This window comes from Calonectris borealis, chromosome 18, assembly GCF_964195595.1.
Source record: "Calonectris borealis chromosome 18, bCalBor7.hap1.2, whole genome shotgun sequence".
Classification (NCBI taxonomy): Eukaryota; Metazoa; Chordata; class Aves; order Procellariiformes; family Procellariidae; genus Calonectris; species Calonectris borealis.
This window is the reverse complement of record NC_134329.1, coordinates 1,922,778-1,949,097: the sequence shown is the minus strand read 5'-3', so window position 1 is coordinate 1,949,097 and position 26,320 is coordinate 1,922,778. Positions and strand designations below refer to the sequence as shown.

Sequence of the window (26,320 nt, the reverse complement as noted above, 5' to 3'; positions counted from 1 at the left end):
GGAGCAGACATATGGGCAACAGAGTTACGGAACCTACGGACAACCCACCGACGTCAGCTACACACAGCCCCAAACGACTGCAACGTACGGGCAGACTGCGTATGCAACGTCCTACGGGCAGCCTCCTACCGGTAAGACCCCCGCTGCCTGCAAGGCGTGACTTATCCTGGGGAGGGGGTTGAGCTCCAGTCTGCACTGGGGAACTCCGGCCCAAACCATACTGAACTCCTCTGGGCAGCTCTGATGTGGAAAGGGCTTCCTTCCTCAAGAGCCTGCCTTGAGCGAAGGGCAGTTTGAAATGACGCGAGGATGCGGTTGGGCTGAGAAGGAGTAAATAAACATGCCCGTTTATTTTTTCAGGGAACGTTTTGGGTGCTGGTTCATGCTGTGGAACTAAGCGTGGCTGCAGAGCGCGCTGTGCTTAGAGCAAAGCAAACGCGAGCTGCGCGGCAGCGCTCCCTGGGGCGTGTACTCTGGCTGCTCTTGAGAACCGGTGTCCTTGACACTACGGTTGCCTGAAAATCAAATCGGTGGAAGTGATGTGTGCCTGTTCTGATAGTGTACCCTCTACTTTTTGTCTTGTGCTTCCCACAGTAGAAGGGACCAGTACAGGTTTGACTATCCTGCTCACTCTTGCATGGAAAATGCTGTCTCATCCTGTCTAAACTTGTGGTGTTAACCCTTTAGTTGTCACTTGGTTTTAGCGCTAAAAACGTCCAGCGTCAGAGCGTGCGCACACAACGACAGTGAGAATTCGCTAGGCTGCAATGCTGTTTGCCATCTCCACATCTCTGTAAAGTCTCCAAGTGACGTACTTTATGGATAAAACTTCCTGAGCACTAATGACAGCCACCCGAGACGTTTTGGGTGAATCTAACCCCATTGTCCTACCGTTTCCTAAAGGGTAAACAGCATGGTTAGACACGTCCAGACGTCCTGCCCACCACCCTTGCATGTTCCATGTTGTCTTTGGATTTCCAGTGCAGACGCATATGTCACATGTTCATTAACGCGCTGTAAACTATTCCAACGTGTGCTCTTTGAACGGGAGTTTTGCACATAGGAGTGTCTTCATGTCTGAAAGAAACTGTTGAGACATCGTTCAATTCTGGTATATTCGGACTGAATATTCAGGAGACTTTGAAAAAGAAAGCAAATTTTCCTCCTTGGGTACCATTTTCTGCAGATTCGTCCTTTGCTATGAGGGACATTATAAATATCTGTTAGAGTGGGATCTTTCTTAAATACTTCCCAAAGCAAGGGAATAGCGGGACAGACAGGCAATGGGGTATCTGGCCACAGAAGCCCTTGAGGAATGCTTCACAAGGAAGAGGTGGAGAGAAAATATTAACCTATAGTCTATCCAGTTATATGGCACTGAAAATATTTAACATCTCTACACAGATAAGGAAAATTTCTGCCTGGCAGTTAGCGCATGTCCTGCAGAATGAGAGCAAATACCCTTTAGCCAGTGTCACTGTGGGTTATCGACAGGGTTTTTTCCTTTCATTTAAAAGTATATGGACATAAATTGGCAGCAAAAGGATTTGTGGACTTTCAAAATTCCTTTCTTAGAAATGTTTGAGTCCTTTAATCCTTACTACGGACTCCAGTCCTGCAGAGGTCACAGGAAGCTGTGCTGTTTATGTTTTTGCTTGTCCCTTAAGAGTATATTTGCTGGAGGAATGATAATATTACTCACCTTTTCTACACAGCTTCTTTTTTTTAGGCAAAAAGCTTCATTTTCTTTTCATCCAAAAAAGAAAAAAAAAGAAAACTCAGGAAGTGGTCAAATGAAAGATCATATCAGGCCTTCAGGTACAATTTGCCTCAATCCACGTAGCGTTGGTCTGTGGCAGAACTGTTGATGTTATTCTCCAGGCAGAGCGCCAGGTTGTATTTATTCTTCCTACACCTGCCTCTCCTTGAGGAGCCAGAGCTGTGCAAATGAGACTGATAGTGCTTAAAGCCTGTCTCCCTCTCTCGGTCTCTGCCTTTCATACTAAATAAAGCCTGGGGTGTTGCCTGGGGCGTACGTCTTTATGCCCTAAGAGACGTGCAATTTTTACAGTTGAATCTCAATCTATTTTTCCTAGGCATTGCCTTTTTGTAGCAGAGGGATGTCTGCAATTACTTAAGAGCAAAGTGCCTTTTTTTGCCTTAACAGCCTATTTTTTGCATAAGATGCCATTGTGGTCAGAGAAATTCAAATCCTGTGCAGATGCACCCTCTCGGGACTCTGCAGGAATGGCAGAGACGTTCCTCTGCGTCGCCTCCGAGCTGCAGATGAGGGCGGTTTTAGCCTGCCCGGGGACCTTTCCGTCCCAAGCACTCCGCCATCCAGCCTTGCGCTGACTCCTGGGCCACCCGAGGTGAGAGTCACTGCCCAGGTTGCGCTTCTTCCCTCCCCGGGGCTGTCGGAAGAGGTTGTCTTGGAGTCGCCCCGTCGCTTTGTTACAGAGAGGAGGGGAGCTGCTGGCTTCTCTGCAGCTCTCTGGACGCCAACTGGATTAGGGGATTAATCGGCACCATCAGATCTGTGGTCGTGGTTTGCTCTAATCACTGCGATGTATAAGTATGAATTACAAGAGTAAACGAAGAGCTGCATCTGTTAGGGTTATTGGCTTTCTAACAATGCTGTTTGGGGACAAAGGCATAATTTCAGATGTTCAAGTATGAATCTCCTTTAAGTAGCTAAGTGGTAATTATCTGAAGTCAACTCCCACTTCTCTTTTTACCTGTGAAATTTAGGGTTATGTATATTTTAAGTTTCTAATGTATTTAAAATTTGAAATGTACACATCCATAGCTGTCTTGGCTACCACAATAATCTGCTATACCAAAATAGAGCAGAGAGAGGGTAGCCTGCGTCCCCTTGTTCGGACCCTCACTGGTAGAAGATACACGTGCCAAACAGGAGTCGGCTCTCTTTGGGCACGCAGACCCCGTGGGTAGCTTTTAATACTGGTTGCCTCAGAGAGAAGCCTTCAAAAACTGCTGCTAGCTGATGTGAAGCCTGCTTCTTTCAGAATAAATCTCTTTGAATCCAGTATTTTCAGCTGATGTTCTCTGAGGACCAAATCCTGCAAGCTTCCCCTCCACCTGAAGAATTCCTAGCTTCAATAAGGGTTTTGCCTGCAGGCTTGGATACTTTGAGAGGAAACTGAGCCATGTAACTGGCTTTCTTAAGCAAGTTATCAAAGTTCTTCTGTTACCTTTTTCTTACAGTATCTGTTCTGCAGACTCGCCGTTTATCTTACTAACTGGTAGGGGAAGGAGAGAGAAGTGATGGAATGTAAATGCCCCCCTCAAAAACACAGCACTTGAGGATTTTTCAGAGGACCTAAACTAAGTTGTTGAAATGAAAATTTAGACCAGTGGGATGTTAAATCACTGCCTTTTCTTTCTTTGGTACAAACCCTTCCTCCTGAGCACACGTGCGCAAGGGCGATGCTCCGACTAGAGCTGAAGCATTAAAATTAAGGATTTTTTTTTTCCTCTCTTTTATTCTCTTGACTGTACAAAGCCAGGTGTTAGCAAACCTGCTCGCTTGCTTGATTTGAGAGGTTGGTGCTGCCAGTAACGGCACCGAGAAAGGGGGCCCAGATGTGGGAGGACCACCCTGTGGCTCTGAGTCAGACGAGAACAGCCGAGGGCAAGGCGGTGGCTTCAGCGGCACTTACTGCAGACTGTACTTAGGCAATCAGCAGGCTTTTTTAGTAAGTGGTCAGGCTTCGGCCAGTTCAAATAAGGACTGCTTTAACTTCTGGTGTCAGTGCTCTCTATGGAAATGCTGTGGTGGCTGACGTTTAAGTGTTTGGACTGCATAAATTTGTCCGAGGCTCTAAAAATCATGCTCATTTTATCCTGTTCGGCATCATCCCATTCACCCTGCTCGGCCATACTCAGAACAGGACTTTGCTTTTCAGAGAGTTTCTCAGCAAAAAAGAATAATGACCACGAAAACTGATTTGCTAGTGATTCGTGCACGTAATTCCCTGGTGGGAGACGAGCTTGCTCTCTCGCTTTCGTGTTTCCAGGTTGGCAGCCCTGCGATGTGGAAGCCAGCCTGTGGTGTTCAGCAGGAGGGTGGTAGCGTGACAAGGGTGGGGGGCCCAGGGCGGGAGGAATGAGGCTTGTGGGTGCGGGCAGAGGCTTTTAGGCTAGCTGTTGCAGGTGACACGAGTGCACAGGCTTGCGTCCCCTTCGTCAGGATCCTGAGGCTAACCAGAAAACTCAAGAGCGTGGCTCGGGACAGAAAGCTGAAGTTTGTTTTTTTAACGAATGTGCTGTGCAGACTTCCTCTTCTCACTTCTCTTCCTCTTTACTTGCTGATTCAGAGAGCCATAGGGAAGGGTCCTGATTTTGTAGCAGGGACAGTGAGATGTGGAAGTACCGCAGTGCTTTGGGAGGGTACGCTATATTCTGCTGGAAGTATATTTGTTTTGCGAATTAGGGAATTGAAATAAAAAGCTACAGCACAATTTGCCTAAAATGCTGTATAATTAGAAGGCAGAGTATGTCACAAGTGTCCTATGTTTATCAAAAATAAGAAGCGATGGAGAAGCTGTTACATTAATTGATGCAATTAAGATCACATCAATAAGACTGAGACCAGTTGGCTGCTCTTTGGCAATCCATGTTTTTAGTAAGCCAGCTTTTGCTAACAAAATTTTTAATTGATCTTTTTTCATCTAAGTCTCCGTTTCATAATTTGAAAACCTGCTCGCAAAGTTCTTAACTATAAAAAGCCACCGTGTTAATGCCGGGTTTGTAGTTCACCTTTGTGACAAGCCAAATGGTCGGCTAAATTATACAGCGGCGGCTGCTGGAAAGACTAATTTAAATGGAGCTGTTTTGGGCATCTTGGACATTCTTGTAAAATTGTTCAGAAATAAATGTATGACCTCTAAGCTTTTTACCTAAACCAAACTGAAATTCTAAGAAAAGCGAAGATACATAAAACATCAGGAGCTACCTTATGTGTCTTTTTTGACCTTTCTCTTAACTTAAAGCAAATGTAAAGTGCTTTTCTTTAAGACTTTATAAATGGCTCAAAAAGACTTGTCAAGTCAGTCTGGTGCCATTTTGTGCTTTTATTTTTCAAAAAAGCTGAAAGGATGGGACTGTATTTCTTAAATCAATTGGGTTTCTTTTACTTCAGGGCTAACAGGAGCTTTGTTTAGTCTTCCTGCTTTCAGAAGACGCTGCATGCCTCAGCTTGCCCTCTGTGCGCTTTATTACATTAGCTGTGAGCTTCGGTAGCTGTAAACAAACAGCCTTTGGATGCTGATTGAAGGGTGGCTTCCAGAAAGCTCCTCGGAGCGTGGTTTTTGGATGGTGAGGGTAGAGCTGGGGCTGTAGGCTGAGGCTTACCAGGGCAGGGGGTTTCTCCGAGGGAGGCGAAGGGGCGGCGTGGGTTAGTTTATCATTTTCGGGTTACCTGTGATATTTTTGCAGTGGTAAAATCGGTGGTGGACCCGAGGTCTGATAAAGCGTCAACAGAAGCGCGATAGTCTGAAACGTTACGAGTGAAGGTCGCCAAACTCATCTGATGGGGCTGTTGTCTGTTCTAGGTTATACCACCCCGACTGCCCCCCCAGCGTACAGTCAGCCCGTCCAGGGGTACGGCACAGCCGCCTACGATACTAACACCGCTACGGTTACCACCACCCAGGCTTCCTACGCAGCACCGTCCGCTTACGGCACCCAGCCCGCCTACCCAGCCTACGGGCAGCAGCCAGCAGCGTCCATTCCCACAAGGTAACATCTGGTTCCTCTCTTCCCCCTAAGGCTGTGTTTGCTCTGCTGTTGGGGAGAGCCCCAGCACACCACCAGCTGAACTGGGGCCCGCTGGTTTTGCTTACACCTTTTCTCTGCCTGTTGCGCTTGAGCTTTGCTCTTGCTGCATCCGATCCCATTGCGTTTCAGGGCTGGGGGAAGCCGCGTAGGTAGGTTCTGCGCTGGCACGGTGAGTCAGCACTGTTACTGGGAGACGAGGAGAGCAACCAAGCAGCAAAAATGGGCTCTTGACTCACGATGGAGAACAGAAAATGGACCAGTCTGATCTGATCTTGAGTCACAGGGTCAGGCAGGATACTGTTACGTACTATGACTTCTTGAGTGGATGCACACGCTGTAGACAGTTTCCTTTTTAAATCTCTTGTGTCTGGGCACTGTCAATAGTATATTTAGTTTAATTGTTTGCTCAGGATGTGAAATATTTAGAATACATAATGGAAACTTGTTTAGTAGTGAGTAAAAACTTCATTCATTTACCTGATGTTTGTAGCAACCACTCCAGTAAGGAAAGGCGGAGCTTGGCACAGCTCTGTCCGTATCTGTCAGATTACACTTGTAAGTATGAATCCTGACATCATAAAATGATTTTTTCCCAGCTTGTACAACAAAAGTAGCTTAACTCTTTTTCCTCCACTCTGATAAACACTTGGAGATTATAAACAGCATGGGACGAATATAAAAGAAGGGGACATGTGAGTCGCATGCAAAGGGTTCTCTTTATTTTCAGGCCTTGAGAGTTAATACTAAACATAGAACCATAGAACAGTTTGGGTTGGAAGGGACCTTTAAAGGTCATCTAGTCCAACCCCCAACATCCTTTCCCTTTCATTGGATAACGTGTACGGGGCAATATCAGCTTGCACTGGATTCTAAACCAAACAATGGTGCATTTAACTGACAATGTTTCTGGCTGCTTTTGAGCTAATCGTTTCCAAACGTTGTGTAAAACCAGCTCGAGCGGCGGGGCAGTGCTGCTGCCCGCTTCCCTGGCCATTTCACATCCTCGACTCAATTCTAGAGCCAAAGGCTAAATCCCTTTGGTTTCATAACACAGCTGGCGACCAGAAGCTGTAGCACTCTGTGCCCTCTCTTCAGGATGCTGCCCGGGCCTTTCCTGATGGCACGGGAGCGTGCGAATACCCAGTCAGCAGGTGCTAAAATGTTTAGTGTTTAATGAGCATATATTAGCTGCTACCAGAGTGACGGACACCGATGTGGTGCCAGCTTGTGACGCTACCCAAAGAAATAGGTAGTGCCCTTCTGTCCTGGGGGGCATCTGAGCGCCTTCGCTGCTACCAGAGGTGGGGGCTTGCAGCAATGTTTCCTTCTTGTTCGATATTGCCCCGTAGACCCCAGGATGGCAGCAAACCAGCAGAGACCAGCCAGCCGCAATCGAGTACGACAGGCTACAGCCAGCCCAGCCTCGGGTATGGACAGAGCAACTACAGCTATCCTCAGGTGCCTGCCAGCTACCCAATGCAGCCGGTCACTGCGCCTCCCTCCTATCCTCCTACCAGGTAACTCTCCCAGCAGGCTAAGCCTCATGCAGCTGGCGCGGGAACTTTCAGTTAGCTTGGGCAGAAGGGGTTTTCTCAAGGGATTTTAACCGAACAGATGTAAAAGGAGGTTTGGTGTCCTGGGAGGAGGGAGGCGTGGTTCTTGTTGGTGTACTTCTTGTCGTAGGGAAGATGTGGCTGTGACTGAGTGTGTAAGTGTCTCTGCATACCTACCTGCAGTAGCAAGGTGTAACGATGACAAATGTTTTTAAGAAATTTCCTAGGTATGGAGTGTGTTATAGTGACCTTTTGCTGCCTTCTTACACTGGCTTTGACGAGGGGCTCACCTCTTCCCCTCAGGTGTCTTTAATATGCTGACTGCCAAAGCATATGTTCTGAAGTTCTCAAAGCCTGCGAGGCGCGAGGGGGGACTGTTTTATTATCCATCAGCTGAAAATATTTCAGTGCCAAGGCAGAAAGGGAGACTGTTACTTTCATTGCCACTGATTTTTGCCCTGGCACTTCTGTCTCTTTTTAGAGGTACGAATAAATTGTGAACGGTCGCATGGATTTTGCTTTTAGCAGTCTACCAGGTTTGTTTTGTCTCCTGCCACCAGACTAGCCTCCATAGGATGACTTCACCTTTTTAAATGGTTTACAACAGTACATATGGCTTATAATTGCATTACCTTCTAGCGTGAGCCACTCCTGCAGCCTAATGCACATTGCCAGCGAATTGGCTCATCTTTCCGTCTTTCCAATGCTTTTGTCTTCCAGCTATTCCTCTACGCAGCCAAGCAGTTACGATCAGAGCACTTACTCCCAGCAGAGCACCTACGGGCAACAGAGCACCTACGGACAACAGACTAGCTATGGCCAGCAAAGCAGCTACGGGCAGCAGCCGCCGCCGACTAGTTACCCGCCCCAGACGGGATCCTACAGCCAGGCCCCAAGCCAGTACAGCCAGCAGAGCAGCAGTTACGGCCAACAGAGTGAGTGTGCTTAGCAGAGCTGCGTGGTTGCGGAGGAAGGGGTCGGTCTCCCTCGCCCTCGCAGGGTGGGCTGGCTCTGAAGGAGGCCTGGCGTTACTTTGGGTCTGAAGCTTGCAGCTGTGTTGAAGGGAGAGCACACCCTAGCTGGGTTTTGCCCTTTCTCACTGAAAAACGGCTTGCCTGGTGCAGTGGCAGATCGTGATACTGGCCTCAGCGTGGCGAAGGTGAACGGGTGGTTGAAAAACACAGAAGCACAAAATACTGTTGTGGCTGGAGTGGGCAAGGCTTGGTGTAAACAATTCTGTTTGGCCAGGTGGCAGCGGGCAGGAGTCATACTGGTGGGGCCTAATGTAAAACTTGATTCTGCAAACAGAGGGCGGTTTATTAACCTCCTTAAATTAACACGGTTGCTGTAAGCGCCGTAGCAAGTGATTGGTGCTGAAGGCAGGTAAAAGGGCTTAAAAAGGGGACAGGCAGCTTCAACCCAGTGTTGTCTGCAGCTCCCTAACGTGTTTGTTACAAACTTCCTCAGGCTCATTCCGTCAGGACCATCCTAGCAGCATGAACGTATATGGACAGGAATCCGGAGGCTTTTCAGGCCCAGGAGAGAACCGGAATATGAGCGGCCCTGATAACCGGGGCAGGGGAAGAGGGGGATATGATCGCGGAGGCATGAGCAGAGGTGGGCGGGGAGGAGGACGCGGTGGAATGGGGTAAGAGCAAGTCTTTTCTCCTTTTATCTAATTCTGGTTTACCCTTAGGATTTGAAATGGAAAGAAGGGACTGAAAGGTTGACATTCCCAATGGTACTTCCATGGAGAACATCTCTGTAGCAGCATTGCTTCTAATCCATGGAAATATTATCCTAGGGGAAATAGGAGCAGGATCTATTTTTTTTGTCCTGCAGCTGGTTGGGCCCCGGGGGGAATTAGGGGTATTACTAAACCTGGAACTTTCAGCTCCCTTCGTGGTCACGCAGAGGTGAAATCCTCTGTGGGGTTTAACAGTAACTCCGGATCGAACACACACAAACCTTCCGCCAGGCCCAGGAGTCACTCCCTGGCCTCACTAGTGGGGATCTTGACAGTTCAGGTGTGTAGAAGGCAGAAGCCCCGTGTTACGCCGTCAGCCTCTTCACCTTAGCAGTAGCACGCAAGGGTGTGCCTGGGGCAAGACTGCTGCTGTCGAAGCCACGACTCTGAGTGGCCGGACCACTCGGAGCTTGGTTGGACCCCGAGAAAGTAGAGAGAGCTGGCTTGGCTCCCAGGACTGCTCCCCTTGGAGCTTGCAGGGGGTCTAAATCAGTTTGGCCGTGTTAACTGATGGCAAAATCTGGTTTGGTAAACCTACGCCCTCAGGTCAGCAGTGTGTCTCCCCGCCTGTGATGTTCGTTTTGCTAGAGGGGAGGAAGGAGGACTAGTCCCAAAGGCTCCCGAGAGAAGGAAGATGGAGCTTTGTGTGTGTTCCGTCCCTTCACACCGTCGTTCAGAGCTATGCAGAGTGTCCCTAGGTGCACACTGGAGATGTGGCGTGGGATGCGCAGTGCTAGCCCTGGTACTTGGCAGGGCAGCCGGAATTGCAGCTTCTCCTGGATAGGCAACTTCTGAAGGTGTTTCACAACCTGGTGGCAACCGGAGTTTGGCAATCAGTAGTCCCATTCTGCATAGCTCTGTCGAAATGAATTGAAGTGGCATGAAATCTTTATCGGAGAAATACAACTACCGGTGTATGGAAATAGAAGAAAAAGACTGGCTTGTGTTGGAGCACATCTGGCTTGAATTGGCTCGAGTGGAACAGAGTTCCGTGGTTCTGCATAAAGATTTCACCCATGATGTATTTATCTCTAATGGTTTAAAGTAGATGTAGGCACTTGAAATGTCTATCATCACATCTTAAAATTTCTAGCCCCTTCGGAGCTCCTCATGCAAAAGATTTGTCATCTGTCTCTGATTTCACGCCCTAATCTGAGCTTAAATTGCGTACGTAGCGATTCCCACCTGACTAGACCATTACAAAGGCTCCCCTGCTTTATGGACGTAGACTTTCTGCTGTCCATAGAAAAGGCGGCCTTCCTATGAACGCCAAGGGCAGGTAGGGGAACTCGGCCCTTCTTATCATGCTGTGGTGATGGATTTCAGTGTCTCCGGCAGGTAAGGAGCTCGATGTTATTAACGTGCCCTTTTTCATTGACTCAATTATTTTATATTTTCATTGGCTGTTAAACATGGAAACTTTTTAACATGCTTTGTCGCATTTATATGCTACAGGTTACAAAGTGAGAGCCTTGTATACACTTCAATACTTAAAAAGTACCCGTACTCAGTACTCAGCCGGCAGCATAATGAAAAGTGGGACTAGACACGGTGTCCATATGGAGAGGAAAAATATACATAGAATATTTTTAACCAAATGTATTCATTGTATAAATGGAATCCTTCTGTAACTTTGGTAACTGCATACTTGTTGTTTGGTAATAAAACCAGAGGAGGTATACTACTTTAGAATTGTGTAACGTTAACAAGTGTAAACGTATATGTTTAAAAAGAGAGACATTACGTAAATGGTGTGTACTTTAACAAAAGGAGGCAAAGCTGCATGCAACAGCTTGAAACTGTGTATTGACGACTTTTTTTTTTCCAGTATTAGAGGTGCAATACTTGCTAGAAAATAGGCGGTGCTCTCCCTCCTCTGCTCGTCTCCTTCCAAACAGCTTTTTGTCTCTCCAAAAAGAGCAAGAAACATCAAAATCCTTTTCAGGTGGCATTTTCCTAATTAACCAGCGCTTGAAAGCAGTCTTAGCTGAACGCTTCAGCCAAAGCTTTTTGACGAAAGCTGCGGCCGTGAGTTTGCATTGGCGCGTGCCGAAATCTTCCGTTCTGGTCTGTGTCCACAAAGCTGCACCCCAGGCCTTCGAGCCCCCGCTGTATTCTGTAAGTTCTCCCTCCACAGAGACTTGTTAAATTCAGTAGTGACCTGAATGTATGGCTTTATACCGAGGTTTTTAGCGGAAATGTCATCTGAACTGTGTTGTAGGTATCGCGTATGGTTGTCTCCTACCTTTTTAACTGTTAATGTCAGGGACCCGCGGGCTCGTTTCGCTCTCGTGCTGCGAGAGGCTGAGGGTGCACCTTTATGTACACACAGAGGGGAGGGAGTTGACCAGCGAACGACCCCACAATTTCTCTGAAGCAAAAGCCCAATTTATAACGCTCGAAAACATTTTTTGCCAAGTATTGCACTGATAATACCCATACAAGTAATGCAAGGGTACCGACAGCAAAGTGGTGTCTAAAACCAGACAAGCGAGGTTGCGTATATGTAAAGGAAATTTGAGCGAGCTGCCCTGAAGAAAGGCATAGTGCCGAGATGAGAGAGAGAGAGACAGATGCATTGTTTGGAGATGTTTAGCCAGTGCCCTTCTTCCCAGTGAGCCGCAGAGGCTCAGAGCGGTACTGGCTTTGTAAAGGGAAAGGCCTTCATTTCTTCGTTTATCCCCCCAGCAGCGCTGGAGAGCGAGGTGGCTTCAATAAGCCTGGTGGTAAGTTTTTGAGCATTACAATGGATAGTGTTAAAAAAAAAAAAAAAATTGCAGTCAGTTTGTAGAACAAAGTGTAATTTTTATTAGTTTAAGTGGTTAAAATGACATATGCAACAAGACTGTAATGGGTACTGCCGGCAATGCCTAGGGGTATGCGGTTACAGGACACAGGGTAACTTGGAAGAATTGAGCAACCACTTCTGTAATTTGGGGAAAATAAATGGTTTGGATTTAATAAATTTTTCGTAAAGTAACTTTTTATTAATGAACGTAAAACCGATTGGCCTGGTAAAGCATTAAAAAAAAAAGTGTAATAGTGGTTAATGGTTTGAAAGGCTGCTAAAAATAGCAAACCGATCACCAAGTAAAAGGTGCATTGCTGATGTTTTTGCAATGCAGGTCAATTTGAGTTTAACCAGCGCCATCGAATGGTGGTTATAAGTAGATAGTATTGTGTGTGTCGGTTCTTCAGCCTGCAAGGCGTGCACTAACACAGCTTCTTATGATTCTTTCCCGACTGGCAGGACACATGGAAGAAGGACCGGACCTTGATTTAGGTAATTGCCAATAACTGCTCGTGAAATTGCGACCTCTGTGCTCGTTCCCTGCTCCGGACGAGGGCTGTAGCCACGGAAGATGTAGCCCTTCCGTAGGAGCACGAGGATGCTCTGCCATTCGCAGTCTCTTTCTGGCCATTTCATTTATTTCTCGATTCCCGATTCATCAGAACAGCTGGTCTGGTGGAAAACCGCCCGTGTTTGTGAGATGCTTACCCTTCTCCGCAGGAGCTGGGGGGGCTTTTGGGGGAGCTGCTCCGCCGCTGTTTGGTTCAGCAGAAAGCCCTTTTCAGGCAGCCTTAGCCCGGAGCTTGTGCGCGCTGGTCCAGTGGCCTCCTCTTGTGCCACCCCTGGCCTGTCGCCGCGCAGCTCTTTCCTTCCTGTTGCACAGGCGTGTCTGGAAGTTATGCGTCAGCCTTCCAGGATCGGCACGTTGCTGCGGAAAGGGGGGGTTAGCGCAGCGCGGGGGGGGTGGATGTCCGTGTGCGGGAGCCCAAAGGCCTTCCTCGCGTCTCATCTCGGATGTATCCCGTTACAACCAAGCGGTTCTCCTCGCGCTGGGTGGCTGTGGGTGTCTGGCTGCGGCAGGAGAAGCAGCCCGGCAGCCGGCGGGAGGCAGGCCGGCTCGGCAGCGGGGTGCAGCGCAGGCCTGCCTGCCTGCCTGCCTGCCTGCCTGCCTGCCTGCCTGCCTGGAGAAGGTGGTGTAGAGCCGCCTCTCAGTGCCTGGGTTTTCAGGCCGCTTCATAAATACGCTCTTTGAGAGCGAAGCCGCAGCTGGCTGAGGGGGTGACGTGGTGACAAGTGCTCGTTATGTTGTACCGCTGCCTTTCCTCTCCCTGCAATGACACCACGAATTGTCTCCTAGGCCCACCTATGGACCCGGATGAGGACTCAGACAACAGTTCAGTTTATGTGCAGGGACTCAATGATAATGTGACCCTGGAGGACCTGGCAGATTTCTTCAAACAGTGCGGTGTTGTCAAGGTGAGAGGAACGCACGTGCGCAGGTCGGCCTCCAGCTGGTAGGGCTTGAGGGAAGGGGATGGCGCACCTCCTCCCTGCCTGCACGGTGCTCGACTCCGCTTAGCCCTTCATTTCCAGGAGCTGGCAGGTCTCTGCCTGCTCGGGCAGTAGGGTGGCCACAGCCTGGCGTTGACCTCTGGCTCAAGCTTTCCCAAGGAACCTTTGCAGGATTTGTCTCCCTCAACATGATTAGACTTGCAGGAGCACCAGCGCTTGCAGCCGTGGAGGAAGCGTGGATCTGCTGCTGGTGGGACGTGTGACAGCGCGAGGGGTCGGGGTGCTGGGGAGAGCGGAGGAGGATGTGGGGAGGCTGCAGCTCGGTTCTTGCGCTGCCAGGTACACACGGGAAAGGCCTGTTGGGCCAGGCAGTGCTGCTCTGGGCCGGTTCCTTCGTTTGTTGGGTTGTCTGGGCAGCCAGAGGGGCCCTTTCTTCTGCCACGGAGTCACCAAAATGAGGCTGGGTTGTCTCAAGTCGAAAGCAGAACAGAGGAGAGTAAATCCCCGCTCAGCTTATGGGGAGGTGTGACTTGAGGTGACATTTTACTGTCCTGCTAGATGAACAAGAGGACTGGGCAGCCTATGATAAACCTCTACATCGACAAGGAAACCGGCAAACCAAAAGGAGACGCCACGGTGTCTTACGATGACCCGTCTACTGCCAAAACAGCTGTCGAATGGTTCGATGGTGAGTATGGGGTGTGTTTTGGGATGGAATCGCTTTGTTCTTGATTTCAGAACTAAATTCTTGTCCAACCAAGGTCAGCGTTTCCCTCCTCGGTGCGTGGAGGATCGTAGTCATTTAAGACTAGCTCTAGGTGGTCAAGCTTTTGCCTAAGAAGTTCCTGGTTTTAACTGGAACAGATAACCCAGCGTGGTGCTGGGGTTGTGGTTGTCCTCAGGTGCTCAGGCTTCTGTCGCCTGTTATCTCCCGTGCGGGAGTTTATCTGGAATTTTGCCCTTCTGCTGTCTTCAACGCTTGGGTAAAATTTTCCGTGTGATTAACGACGTGGTGCAGCGGTTGTGACACCAGGGTCCGGCGAGGAGCGGAAGTTTGCGGCACGAAGTGATGCTCTCGCCCTTGTATTCCTCCTAGGGAAGGATTTCCAGGGGAGCAAGCTCAAAGTTACCCTGGCGCGGAAGAAGGGCCCGATGAACAGCATGCGAGGCGGGATGCCCCCTCGTGAGCAGCGGGGGATGCCTCCCCCGCTCCGCGGAGGTAACGTCCAGCCCCCCAAGGGCACGGCCGGAGGTGCGGCACCTGCCGAGCTGCGCCCTGTGCTCCAGCCCTGGCCAGCGCCTCCTGGCATTAACGGAGCCTTCCTTGCAGGTCCGGGGGGGCCCGGTGGCCCGGGGGGGCCTAGCGGCCCCATGGGCCGGATGGGAGGCAGAGGTGGAGACAGGGGTGGCTTCTCCTCGAGAGGACCGCGGGGATCCCGGGGAAACCCCTCCGGCGGGAGCGTCCAGCACCGAGCCGGCGACTGGCAGTGTCCCAATCCGTAAGTATCCCGTGCTCCCCGCATCTTCCACGCGTCACAGCAGCTCCACGTGAGCCGGGCATCTCTGTGGTCACTCCCGCCTGGTGACAACGGCCATCTCTCATCTCGGAGTGCCAAGGGGGCCCTTTTGTCCGAGGTGCTGGCCCGGATAAATGGGACTTTCCTAAAATCACTTGCTGGGCCTTCCGAGGAAGTTCCTTTCTCCCATCCGGAGCAGGGAGGGAGGGCTGCGTCGCTGCCGGGGGGCTGTGGCTGTGGCGTGACTTGCTCCAGGTCCAGCTGACCAGCTCTTGTGTCTCCTCGCCTTCTGCTCTCCTGTTAACGGCTGGGCAGCGCTTCCGAGCGTTACTTCGCCAGGAACGCCTTCCCGGGCTTTGCTAACTGGTGTTTTTACCCAGGGGATGCGGAAACCAGAACTTCGCCTGGAGAACAGAGTGCAACCAGTGCAAGGCTCCCAAACCAGAAGGGTTTCTTCCACCCCCTTTCCCCCCTCCAGGTACGTGGGTGGTGGAGTTCACGGCGGGGCTGGAGGCACCCGGGTTTCCAGCGAGCTGCCCCGAGCCTGCGCTGAGGCCGCTCGGGAGCGGCTCTTTCCAGCCCCGCGAGCTGCTGGGGCCGCATCCCTCCTCGAGCTGCAGAATGGAGGCTGGGGCCGCTCAGCCCTCTGCTCCTCCCACGCTTTCCAGCTCTTGAACTGCCGAGGCTCTTCCTTGGGGCTGTCTTCAGCACTTCAGTTCCCCAAAGCACCACTTTTACCTCGTTAGGCAGTGCCCTTAATGAGCCCCGTCTCTCCAGGCTCTGGAGGAGAAGCTGGGTGGGGTGTGCTTGCTGCGCTCCCCTGCAGCGTTGGTCGCCCTCGGGGTTCCCAGCCGCTCCTGGACCTTCTCCCGTTCTTGGTACCGGAGCTGGCTGCGCCGGGTTCAGCGGGGCAGGGCCTGGGAGGCCGGAGGAGCGTCGGGAGTGGGCTGGCGCTCCCCTCGGAGCGCTCTGAGAGTCTTCTCCTCTCTCCCAGGCGGAGACCGCGGTAGAGGCGGCCCCGGGGGGATGAGAGGTGGGCGAGGAGGTGGCCTCATGGACCGTGGGGGACCCGGTGGCATGTTCAGAGGTGGCCGCGGTGGAGACAGAGGTGGATTCAGAGGAGGCCGGGGTATGGATCGAGGTGGCTACGGAGGAGGCGGACGGCGAGGAGGGGGAGGACCCGGGGGCCCCCCGGGACCCCTGATGGAACAGATGGGAGGTGGAGGCAGAGGCGGACGGCGCGGAGGACCGGGAAAGATGGACAAGTACGTAGGGAGAGCGGGTGGGGGGGGCTGAGGCTCCGCTGGGGAGGGGGCAAACCCTGACGCGTGAGCTGGGGGCACCTTGGTCACTGGGGAGAGGGGACGGGGCAGGGGGCGGGTGGGGGGCGAGGGCCCTTCCCCGGCCCGGGGAGGGCTCCCGGGGTGCCGTGACTGACCCAGGCTCTCCCTCCGCTCGCAGGGGCGAGCACCGCCAGGAGCGCAGAGACCGGCCCTACTAGGGACGGACCCCGCAGAGCTGCATTTACTACCAGATTTATTTTTTAAACCAGAAAATGTTTTAAATTTATAATTCCATATTTATAATGTTGGCCACAACATTATGATTATTCCTTGTCTGTACTTTAGTATTTTTCACCGTTTGTGGAGAAACATTAAAACCGAGTTCAACGGTAGCGTGCCGAGTTCTCTTTTCCCCCTCCTCCCTTTTAAAAACGGTTGTTTAACGAAAACTAAACCGGTGCGGCCCCCTTGTCGTGAGCATGCTGTGCGCAAACCCCGGGCGGCGGCGAACTGTAACCGTGTTCATGGTTGTGATGGTTTTTTTAAAATAAAATTCCCGCTGTTTATAACCGTACCACTTCTGGCCTCTCTTGAGAGCATCCCTGCACGGGGGGGGGGACGGCCCCGCGCCCCCCCGCAGCCACAGGACCCCTGGCTCCCCCCCGCTGCGGCCCTGCAGGCCCCTGGCTGAGCGGGGCTGGGTGCGGCCCCGGCCACCCCCCTCGGGGGTGCAGTCACCCCCCTGCCTCAGTTTCCCCACCTGCCGCCGGGGCTGGAGGCAGGGCCCCCGTGCCGGGCTGGGTGTGGGGAAGCTGCGACGGGAGGAGTCGGGGTTGGGGGGGGCAGCTCCAACCTGGGGGTCCCCGGGGCGTGTGTGGCCCCCCCCGTGCCAAATCACAGCCGGGCTGGGGGAGCGGGGTATCGCTGTGTTTGTGTGTCGCTACGTCGCTGTATGGCCCCCCCACCCGTGTCCGCGTCCCGCGTGTGGGCCCGTCCCCGCCCGCCCCCGCCCGCCGCTCCCGTCCCGGCCCTTTCTGGGCCGCCTCCAACTTCCCGGCCGGGGCGCGGCGGCGGCGGCGGCGGCAGCGCGGGGCGGCGGGCGGGCGCTCTCCGCTCCGCTCCCTCCGCTCCGGCCCCTCCGCTCCCGGCGGCGGATGGCGGCGGGGGCTGCGCGGGGCCGGGCGGCGGCGGCGGCAGCGGCGGGGCCCCCCCGGCGCTCAGAGCCGCGGCCCGGCCCGCAGCGGGGAGCGGGCGGGCGGCGCGGCCCGGCCCGGCGGTAGCGGAGCGCGGAGCCGGCGGTGAGTGCGGGGGGGGGTGGTGGAGTCCCTGTCCCTGTGCCCCCGCGCGCGTCCCCACCCGTGTCCCCACCCGTGTGCGTGCCTCCCGCACAAGTCGGCATCTGCCTCGCAGGTGCTGACCCTCTCCCCCCCGCCCCGGCAGACAGACAGACCGCCCCGGGGCAGGGCCCCCCCCGAGAAAGACACCTCCCCCCCACCAAGGGAAGGGGGACCCCCGGGTATAGATACCCCCCCCGGCAGGCACCCCCCCCCGGGGTGCGGAGACACACCCCCGCCGGCAGCAGGGACCCCCCAGGGTGTGGGGCTGGGGGGGGGGTGCAGCAGCGGGGGTCACTGGGGCCCCCCCCCCAGCAGGGCGGGGGGTCACCGGAAGGGGTCGGGGAGGGCAGGGACCCCCTGGGTGCAGGCCCCCCCGTCGCTGAGCGGTGAGGCCCAGCACCCCCCCGGGGCCGCCACTCGGGGTTGGTAGCTGGGGGGGGGGTGTCTCCTGTCCCCCTGCCCCTGGCTCGGGCCACCCCTGCTGTCACCACGGTCCCGCGGGGTGTCACCTGCTCCCATGGTGGTGACACCCAGGATGGAGACACCCACCATGACTGGGCAGCTTTGGGGGGGGGGGGTCCCTTCTGCCGCAGTCCCACAGCCAGGGCCTGGGGGGGGACATCGGTGACAAGTGACTCATTAACCCGGAGGGGTGGAGGGGACACAAGGGGGGGGGCACAGGGAGGGGGGGGACACGGGGGGGGCACAGGGAGGGGGGGGACATGGGGTGGGGGGGGCCACGGGGTGGGGGGACATGGGGTGGGGGGACACTGGGTGCCGGTGCTGCGGGTCCTGGCAGGGGACAGGCAGGTTCTGGAGATGGTGCCCATGGGTAGGGGGTGGGGGAAACTGAGGCACGGGGCAGGGGCAGGGGGGCACCAGGTGGCCAAACTCTGCTGGGGGCGGAGCCGCTGGTGGGGGGACAGGCTGGGGGGCTGGGGGGGGTGGGGGGTGTTGTCTGCCTGTGTCTGCCGGTAACGGCACCCATTGCCCCCCCACCCCAGGCAGGCAGCGCCATGGCCGACCCCAGCCACATCCAGTCGGCCGCTTCCAAGAGCATTCGTCCCTTCCGCTCCAGCGAGGAGTACCTGGAGGCCATGAAGGAGGACCTGGCCGAGTGGTTCAACACCCTCTACGACCTGGACATCCAGGTGGACACCTTCCTGGAGAGCCTGGAGACGGGCTGCCACCTCTGCCGCCACGCCAACAACGTCAACCGCATCGCCCTGGACTTCCAGCAGCGGCACCCCGAGGTGGCCACCCGTATGCGCGTCCCCCAGAACGAGGTCGTCTTTCAAGCCAAGAATGTGGTGCCTGGTTCCTTCATCGCCCGGGATAACGTCTCCAACTTCATCCAGTGGTGCCGGCAGGACCTCGGTATCCAGGACGTCCTCATGTTCGAGACCAATGACTTGGTGCTGAAGAAGAACGAGAAGAACTTTGTCCTCTGCTTGTTGGAGGTGGCCAGGAGGGGCTCCAAGTTTGGCATGCTGGCCCCCATGCTGATCCAGATGGAGGAGGAGATCGAGGAGGAGATGAGGGACCAAATGGCCTATGGCATGCTGGGCACGCGCCAGGAGAGCCGGGACCCCCAGGCGCCCACCTACCCCGGCAGGGCCCGGCCCATCGCCCTCTGCGACCTGAAGAACCTGGATGAGCTGGTGAGACGCGCTCCCCCACCAGTCCCGTCCTTGGGCGAGGGCCTCCCCAGCCACCCAACCGGCCCCCAGGAGGTCCTCTCTGTCTGCCCAATGGGCTGCTCTATGGCCCCCAGGAGGTCCCACCTGTCTCTATGGCCCTTGGGAGGTCCTCTCTGTCCACCCACCCAGGCTCTCCGTGGCCATGGGAGGTCCTCGGCCGCCCAGCCAGGCCCCCGTGCCCTGTGGAGCCTCTTGACATCCCAGGGGGGACACGGGTGTCACCTCTGCCCCTGCCACTTCCTCCCTGCGGTGGGGGGGGACACAGCGGTCCCCACCCCAGGAACCTGCTCCTGCCCGGACCTGGCCCTCATCCCAGCACCTTGGGGCTGGTGTCCCCAAGGCAGACAGACGGACATGGGGACATCCCGGCTGCTCACAGCCACGATTTGGGGTGTTAAGAATGGGGGGGGGGGGTGTGGTCCCCTCCGCAAGCCGGGGTGCAGGGACCCCCCCCCCGGGGCTGGGAGGCTCAGTGGGGATTAAAGCTGGGCTGGGTGCAGGATCTGGCCCACGTGCGAGGCAGCGGATTAATACAGAGAGGGGGGGGACACGGGGGGGACACGGGGGGGGAACAGGGGGGCTCTGCCCTCCCCTGACCCCCTAAGCGCAAAGCTGTTTTTTAATTGAAACCCCGATTCCTCATTAAGTCCCGCAGCCGCCATACTGGGGGGGGGGGCGGGGAAGCATCCTGCACCCCCCACTCCACCCAGTGCCACTGCAAGGGGGGAGGCCCCCCCCGCTGTTGCCCCCCCAAACCCCCCCAGCCCCCCTGACCAGGCGCTGCCAACCCCGGCTGCATTTTTCCGGGCTGCGTAATTCCTCGCCATCGGCTTTTATGGGCAGCGCTGGAGCCGGGGAGGAGCCTGATGGTGCCGGATCCGGCCCGGCTGGTCCCCGCGTGTCCCCCCAGATGGCAGCAGGGTCAGGACCCCCCCTCACTGCAGCCCCCCACCCCCCCACACACCCCGTGCCTCAGTTTCCCCAGTTGGGGCTGACCTTGCCACCCGGCTGCTGCCCCGGATGGGAACCGGAGCAGCCGGATCCTGCCCTGGCTGGACCCCTGCAATGGGCAGAAAGGCAGAACTGCAAAAAAGAAAAACAACAAAAAAAGAGGAATTATAAAAAACCCCAAATTTAGGGGTGAGGGAGGTGGCGCTGAGTCCCCCCCTCCGGGCCGGGACAGGATGCGGCCGCGTCCCCACGTCCCCCCGTGGCTCCCTGCCTAATCCCTGACGTCAGCCCCGGCCGGGCCGCGGGCAGGGCGGCCGCCCCAGGCAGAGCCGGCAGCTGGCGGGCAGGCAGGCAGGGAGGCAGCCCCACGGCCATGGGGGGTCCCCTGGCCGGCCCCCCCAAACCTCCCTTTGGCTTTTTATCAGTGCCGGATGTTAAAAGTTGGGGTGGGGGCAAAAAAAATGGGGCTTTAACTCTTTTCTGTTGGTGGATGTGGGGTGCAGCAGGGCACTGGAGGTCCCTGCCCCATAGCGGGGTGCTTGGGGGGGGCAAATCCCCCACGGTTCGGGGCCGGGTGGGGTTTCCTCCTCCTTCCCGGTTTCGGGGCGGCTCTGAGTTCCCCACACCCGGGGGTCCCAGAGTGGGTGGGCTCCAGAGAGTGGGGCTGGCAGCAGATGAAGAGAGTTGTGCCCGTTCTCAGCCCGCTCGGGGGTGGCCGGCCGTGGGAAGCCCCCCCGGGCCCTTCTCCCACGGCGTGTGGGTGCTGTGGGTGCTCCCCACCGCCCGGGGCTGTGGTGGGAGCTGCCGGCTTGGGCTCCCGCACGAACCCACCCAGCTGCTTCCCAGCAGGTACAGGCAGCGCGGGGGCAAGCACGGGCAGGAGGAGGGGAGCTGCCGGGCAGAGCACCCCCCCGCTCCCCCTCTCTGTGGGCTCTATACAGACCCTCCGCCTGCAGCAATCTATAGGGGCTGGCCCTATAGCTGGGGGTCCGCGCCCCACTGACCTCTCGCCCCTCTGCCGGCAGGTGCGGGAGATCCTGGGCTGCTGCTCCTGCCCCTCCCAGTTCCCCATGGTCAAGGTCTCCGAGGGTAAATACAAAGTGGGCGACTCGAGCACCCTCATCTTCGTCCGGGTAAGAGCAGCCGCCACACCTCGTGCCCCGTGTCCCCCCTCCTACGCCGGGACCCCCCACCCTCCTCCTTCCCCTGCTCCTCGGTGCAGTGGGGACCCGTTCTGAGGGACCCCGTGGTGGGGTGGGCCCTGAGCTGAATTTACTCCCCACAAGCTGCCCCACGTTGGGGACCTGGAGGGCCGTTCGCCCCCCGCCAGGAGTGGTCCCTCTTTGGGGAGCAGGCAGGGCGGGCAGGGTGACGGGCTGTCCGCAGGTGCTGAGGAGCCACGTGATGGTGCGCGTCGGCGGCGGCTGGGACACACTGGAACATTACCTGGACAAGCACGACCCGTGCCGCTGCTCCTCCCTCTGTGAGTGCCCCCGGGGATGCCAGGGACCCCCACCCACCCCACCCCCCATGGCCGGTGCCACCCCACCTCACCATGTTTCACGGCTCCTGGCTCTCCGTGGGGCTCCTTTCCCTGGGGCTGGGCTGCTCGGGGCGCTGATCCGGCTGAAATGGGAAAAGGGGGGTGAGGAAAGGCAAGGGTTTGGCCAAATTAATTCCCATGGGGATTAACCCACCCTGGCTGGAAAAGCCGGGTGCTGGTGTGACAGGAGGGGGTTGGGTGGCGAGGGATGCCCGCCCTGACCCCCTGCCGTCTCTGTTTCCAGCTCACCGCCTGCCCCAGCCCCGCACCCCAGGCTTCTCCCCACAAAAAACGGCTCCTGGCAGCTTCTCCCCTGCGCCCCGTGTCCCCAGCCCCAGCACACCCCGCCGCCCCCGCGCAGCCGGGGGGGACAGCAGCCACACCAGGACAGAGCGGGGCAGCCACCAGCCAAAGGGTGTCGGGGACACGGGCATCCCGAAGCCACCTTCTGGTGCCAAGCAGGAGGGTTTGCCCCCACGGGGCGGGCCGGCCCCCCTGCCCGGCTCTGCCAGCCCTTCAAGGAGCCCCGCTGAGCCACGGGCAGCTGGAACGCTCAGGTAGGGCACCCATGGGTGCTGCTTGGGAGGGGTGGAGGCGGGGGGGGAGGTGGGGGGACGATTGCCTGCTGTTGCCCTATGCCAGGGGAAGGAAGCCCAGCCCAGCTGGGGAACCCCACTGCCTCCCAGGCCCAGCCCCACGGCAAGGCCTCAGCTCCGTGGCAGGCCCCGGCCCCACAGCAAGGCCTGAGCCCCACTGTAGGCCTCAGCCTCCTGGCAAGGCCTCTGCCCCACAGCAGGGCCCAACTCCACAGCAGGCCTCAGCCCCGTGGCGCTGCCCCCCGCCTTCGCCCCGCCGTGGGGCTGGGGCCTGCCGTGGGGCAAAGGCCTCCTCCCTCGTGCTCTGGGGGTCGCGGCCGTGGGGTCCCCACATTCCGCCCCCCCCCGCCGCCGCCTCTTCCCGCCGCTGCCGCCGCGCAGGCGCAGTGCGCATGGCGAGGGGCGGGGCGGGGCCTGGCGTAGCCACGCCCCCCGACGATGATTGGCAGGCCGGGCGGCGCGGGGCGGGGGGCAGCGCTGGGAAAGCGGGAAGGGGCGTGGGGTGGGGTGGGAGGGCAATGGGGGTGCAATGGGGGGCAATGGGGGTGCAATGGGGGGGTGCAGCGGGGGTTGCAATGGGGAGCAATTGGGGTTGCAATGGGGGCAATGGGGGTGCAATGGGGGGTTAATGGGGTGACAATGGGAGGGCAATGGGGGGTGCAATGGGGGGCAATGGGGGTGCAATGGGGGGGTGCAGCGGGGGTTGCAATGGGGAGCAATTGGGGGTGCAATGGGGGTAATGGGGGTGCAATGGGGGGGTGCAATGGGGGCAATGGGGATGCAATGGGGAGTCAATGGGGTGACAATGGGAGGGCAATGGGGGGCAATTGGGGGTGCAATGCGGGTAATGGGAGTGCAATGGGGGATGCAATGGGGGGTGCAATGGGGGCAATTGGAGGTGCAATGGGGGGCAATCGGGTGCAATGGGGGGGTGCAGTGGGGTGACAATGGGGAGGTGCAATGGCGGGGCAATTGGGGGTGCAATGGGGGGGTAATGGAGGTGCAATGGGGGGGCAAAGGGGACAATGGGGGGTGAAATGAGGCATGCAATGGGGGGACAAAAGAGGGTGCAATGGGGGGCAAAGAGGGTGCAATGCAGGGACAATGGGGTGTGCAACAGGGGGACAATGTGGGGATAATTGGGGGGCAATGGGGGGGCAACGGTGGGGTAAGGGGGGGGCAATGGGGGTTGCACTGCCCCCAGCCCCCCCCAAGCCTCTTCTCCGTGCCCCCCCCAGGCCCCGTGACCCCGCTCCCACCCGCGCCCGCCGCTGCTCGGGCGACAGCGACTCCTCGGCCTCCTCGGCGCAGAGTGGTCCCCCAGGCCCTGGGGACGGGGGTACCCCCCGCCGCCGGGACCCCAGCCGGGGGGTCCCCCCGCAGCCGCCCCGCGACACCGGACCCTCCTCGGGCGGGCGAGCGGCTCCGGAGGAGCGCGGCCGCTCGCGGGTGCCCAACGGCCCCAGCCGGGCCCCGCCGCGCGCCCGCAGCCATGGCCGCCCCGGCCCCCAGCCCCTGCTGCTCATCAGCCGCCGGCGGGACGGGCAGCACTCCTGGACGCGGGCAGAGACCCCCTCCCGGCCCGGCAGCCCTGCCCGCAGCCGGACCCCCTCCCGCCCGGCCGCCCGCAGCCCCGCGCCCACCCCGCGCCGCTCCTCCCTGGAGGAGGGTGTTGGGGGGCGTCGGGTGCCCGGGGAGGTCCCCCATGGCGGCGGGGCCGGGGAGGCCTTGCAACGGGAGCTGGAGGAGCTGGCGCGGCGGCTGCGGGCCCCGCTGCGGCTGGAGCCCGGCCAGGAGCAGCAGCTCTTCCGCCGGCTGGAGGAGGAGTTCCTGGCCAACACGCGGATGATGGAGGAGCTGGAGGACGGGGAGACCCCCCCCGTGCCGCCCCCCGCCACCGCCGCCGACTCGGCCTACTGCTCCTCCAGCTCCTCCTCGTCCTCCCTCAACGTCTTCGGCAAGCACGGCCTCCCCGCCGAGGAGGGCCGGCGGAGCGGGAACGGGGCCGGCCCCCTGCCGCCGGTGGCCCCCGAAATGGCGGATGTGGGGCGCCGGCCAGCCCTCTCCAGCTCCTCCGACGAGAGCAGCTGCTTCCCGGCCTCCTGGGACGCCCGGGAGACGCGGGGGGGCCCCGAGTCCGACACCGACTGGGCGCCGGGGGAGGACGAGCTGACAGAGACGGAGGAGACCCCCGCCATGGCGGACGGCCCCCCGGGGGTCCCCGAGCCGGTGCCTTCCCCCCCCGCGCCACCCCCCCGGCCCTGGGCCAAGCCCCGGCTGGACACGCAGCCCCACAAGAAGCCCTCCAGGATCCCCACCCCGCGGGGCTATGGGGCGGCCCCCCCCCGGCCCCCCACCGGCAGCCCCAAGCCTGGGGAGCGCAAGCCCTGGGGGGCTCTGCAGAGCGTCCTCTCCTCCTTCCTGGAGCCCGCCTGGGTCCCGCGGGAGCACGAGGGGCTGGATGAGGACGCCTGGCCGTGAGACGCCCAGCTCGGTGGCCATGGGTGGCAGGCAGGATGGGGAGAAGCCCCCGGCGTCCCCCCGGCCACCCTCGGAGACATCATGGAGCTGATGGCACCTGCATGGAGAGGCCCTGGCCAGGCGATGGCCACGGAGCCGGGGTGGTCGGGAGCTGGGACTCCTTCGCTTGGTGACTGTTGGCAGTTGGGGTTGGGCTCTGCAAGGAGCAAAGGGCCCCGGACGCATCCCGGTCCCCATGGAGAGCAGCTCCATGGGGGTGGCCATGGCGTGGTCACAGTGGTGGTGGCCAGAGCAGAGAGCTGCGTCCCAGCTGCCTGGGAACGGGGCTGGAAAGCAACCGGCTCTTCTCTTCATCTTTGTCTCATCTTCTCCTCTCCTTCTCTCTGTCATCCTCTCTTCTTGGCCTTCTCCTCCTCTTGGTATCTTCTTTTCAGTCTCCTCTTCTTGTCCTTCTTCTCTTCCTTGTCCTTGTCCTTCTCCCCCTTCTCCTCTTGGCGTCTCCTCCTCTTGTCATCTTCTCCATGTCCTTCTTCTCCTCTTCTTGGCCTTCTCTTCTCATCTCCTCTTCTTGTTGCCTCTCCTCTCCTCTCCACATCTGAGATGACTCGGGGACATGCAGCTTATTGTCACAACCTGTATTTTGGGGGGGGGGGTCGCTTGTTCCTCTCCAGCACCCATAAGCCCCTGGCTGGCAGCAGCAGTTCTATAGCATGTGTTGATGTCCCTAAGGTGGGATGGGGCTGTGGTGGAGCCCCCTGCCCAGGCCACCGCGTCCCCCACCCCTCCGGCCCCGCACGGCCCCCCCACACCAGTAAAGACCAACAGAGCTGAGCCCACCGCGTCCACTCGTCTGTCTGGTGGGGGCAAAACCCCCCAGGGGCTTTGGGACCCGCTGAGGGGGTGCCAGTGGCACACAGGAGGGACGCGAGACCCCCCGTGCTGGAGGGAGGTGGGCTCGGGGGGGCTGGGAGCAGTGGAGGGAAGAGCCAGGGCGAGGGTTGGCCCCGACACCAGAGCCATGGGGACCCCTCGGCTGCGCCAGGGACCCCTCCATGTCCCCAAAGCCCTTGGGGCTGCCTGGAGCCAGAAGCGCCCCGTGGCCAAGAGCCTCCACCCGAGAGCTGCTCGCCCTGGGGGGCACGGCCGTGCTCCGCCGCTGCCCAAGGTGGCCGAGGGCTGGGCAGGTTGCGGGTCACCACGGGTGGTGACTGTCCTGCTGCCACCTTGGGGTGCCAAAGCAGGGTGTCCGCTGTGGTCCCCAGGTGCCTGCCCGCCATCTCCCCTGGGAACGGTGGCGGTGCCCCACGGGGAGCCCCGGAGCAGTGCCAGTGCCCAGCAGGGTGCCTGGTACCAGCGCCAGGGCTGTCACCCCGCAGGGACTGGCTGCACCTCCCGGGGACCCCGCACTTTGTCCCCAACCCCGGGAGGGACTCAGGGGCTGGGATGGGGCCCTGCATCCCCCCAGCACTGGGCTCCAGGCACCAGTTCAGACATGGAGGCTCCGGCA

General features: G+C 58.0%; 1 protein-coding gene across 7 annotated transcripts in view; it reads left to right on the top strand.

The window, feature by feature from the left end:
- The window catches only part of LOC142090013 (RNA-binding protein EWS), a 31,112-nt gene extending 5,868 nt beyond the window's left edge, over positions 1–25,244 (top strand). The window contains exons 4-17 of one of the 7 annotated variants that reach the window (XM_075167227.1): positions 8–131; positions 5,577–5,763; positions 7,152–7,319; positions 8,076–8,290; positions 8,823–9,003; positions 11,794–11,828; positions 12,353–12,385; positions 13,251–13,369; positions 13,964–14,093; positions 14,502–14,624; positions 14,736–14,904; positions 15,303–15,400; positions 15,917–16,187; positions 18,547–18,643. In XM_075167227.1, coding sequence (XP_075023328.1) covers positions 8–131; positions 5,577–5,763; positions 7,152–7,319; positions 8,076–8,290; positions 8,823–9,003; positions 11,794–11,828; positions 12,353–12,385; positions 13,251–13,369; positions 13,964–14,093; positions 14,502–14,624; positions 14,736–14,904; positions 15,303–15,400; positions 15,917–16,187; positions 18,547–18,643 — 1,950 coding nt within the window. Of the gene's footprint in view, positions 1–7; positions 132–5,576; positions 5,764–7,151; positions 7,320–8,075; positions 8,291–8,822; positions 9,004–10,557; positions 11,829–12,352; positions 12,386–13,250; positions 13,370–13,963; positions 14,094–14,501; positions 14,625–14,735; positions 14,905–15,302; positions 15,401–15,916; positions 16,188–16,383; positions 16,780–18,546; positions 19,204–21,218; positions 21,327–21,579; positions 21,677–21,980; positions 22,294–23,570 lie in introns of those variants that run through there. The other 6 variants (XM_075167226.1, XM_075167230.1, XM_075167229.1 and 3 more) reach the window with 6 other exon arrangements.
- Positions 25,245–26,320: the final 1,076 nt, after the last annotated feature.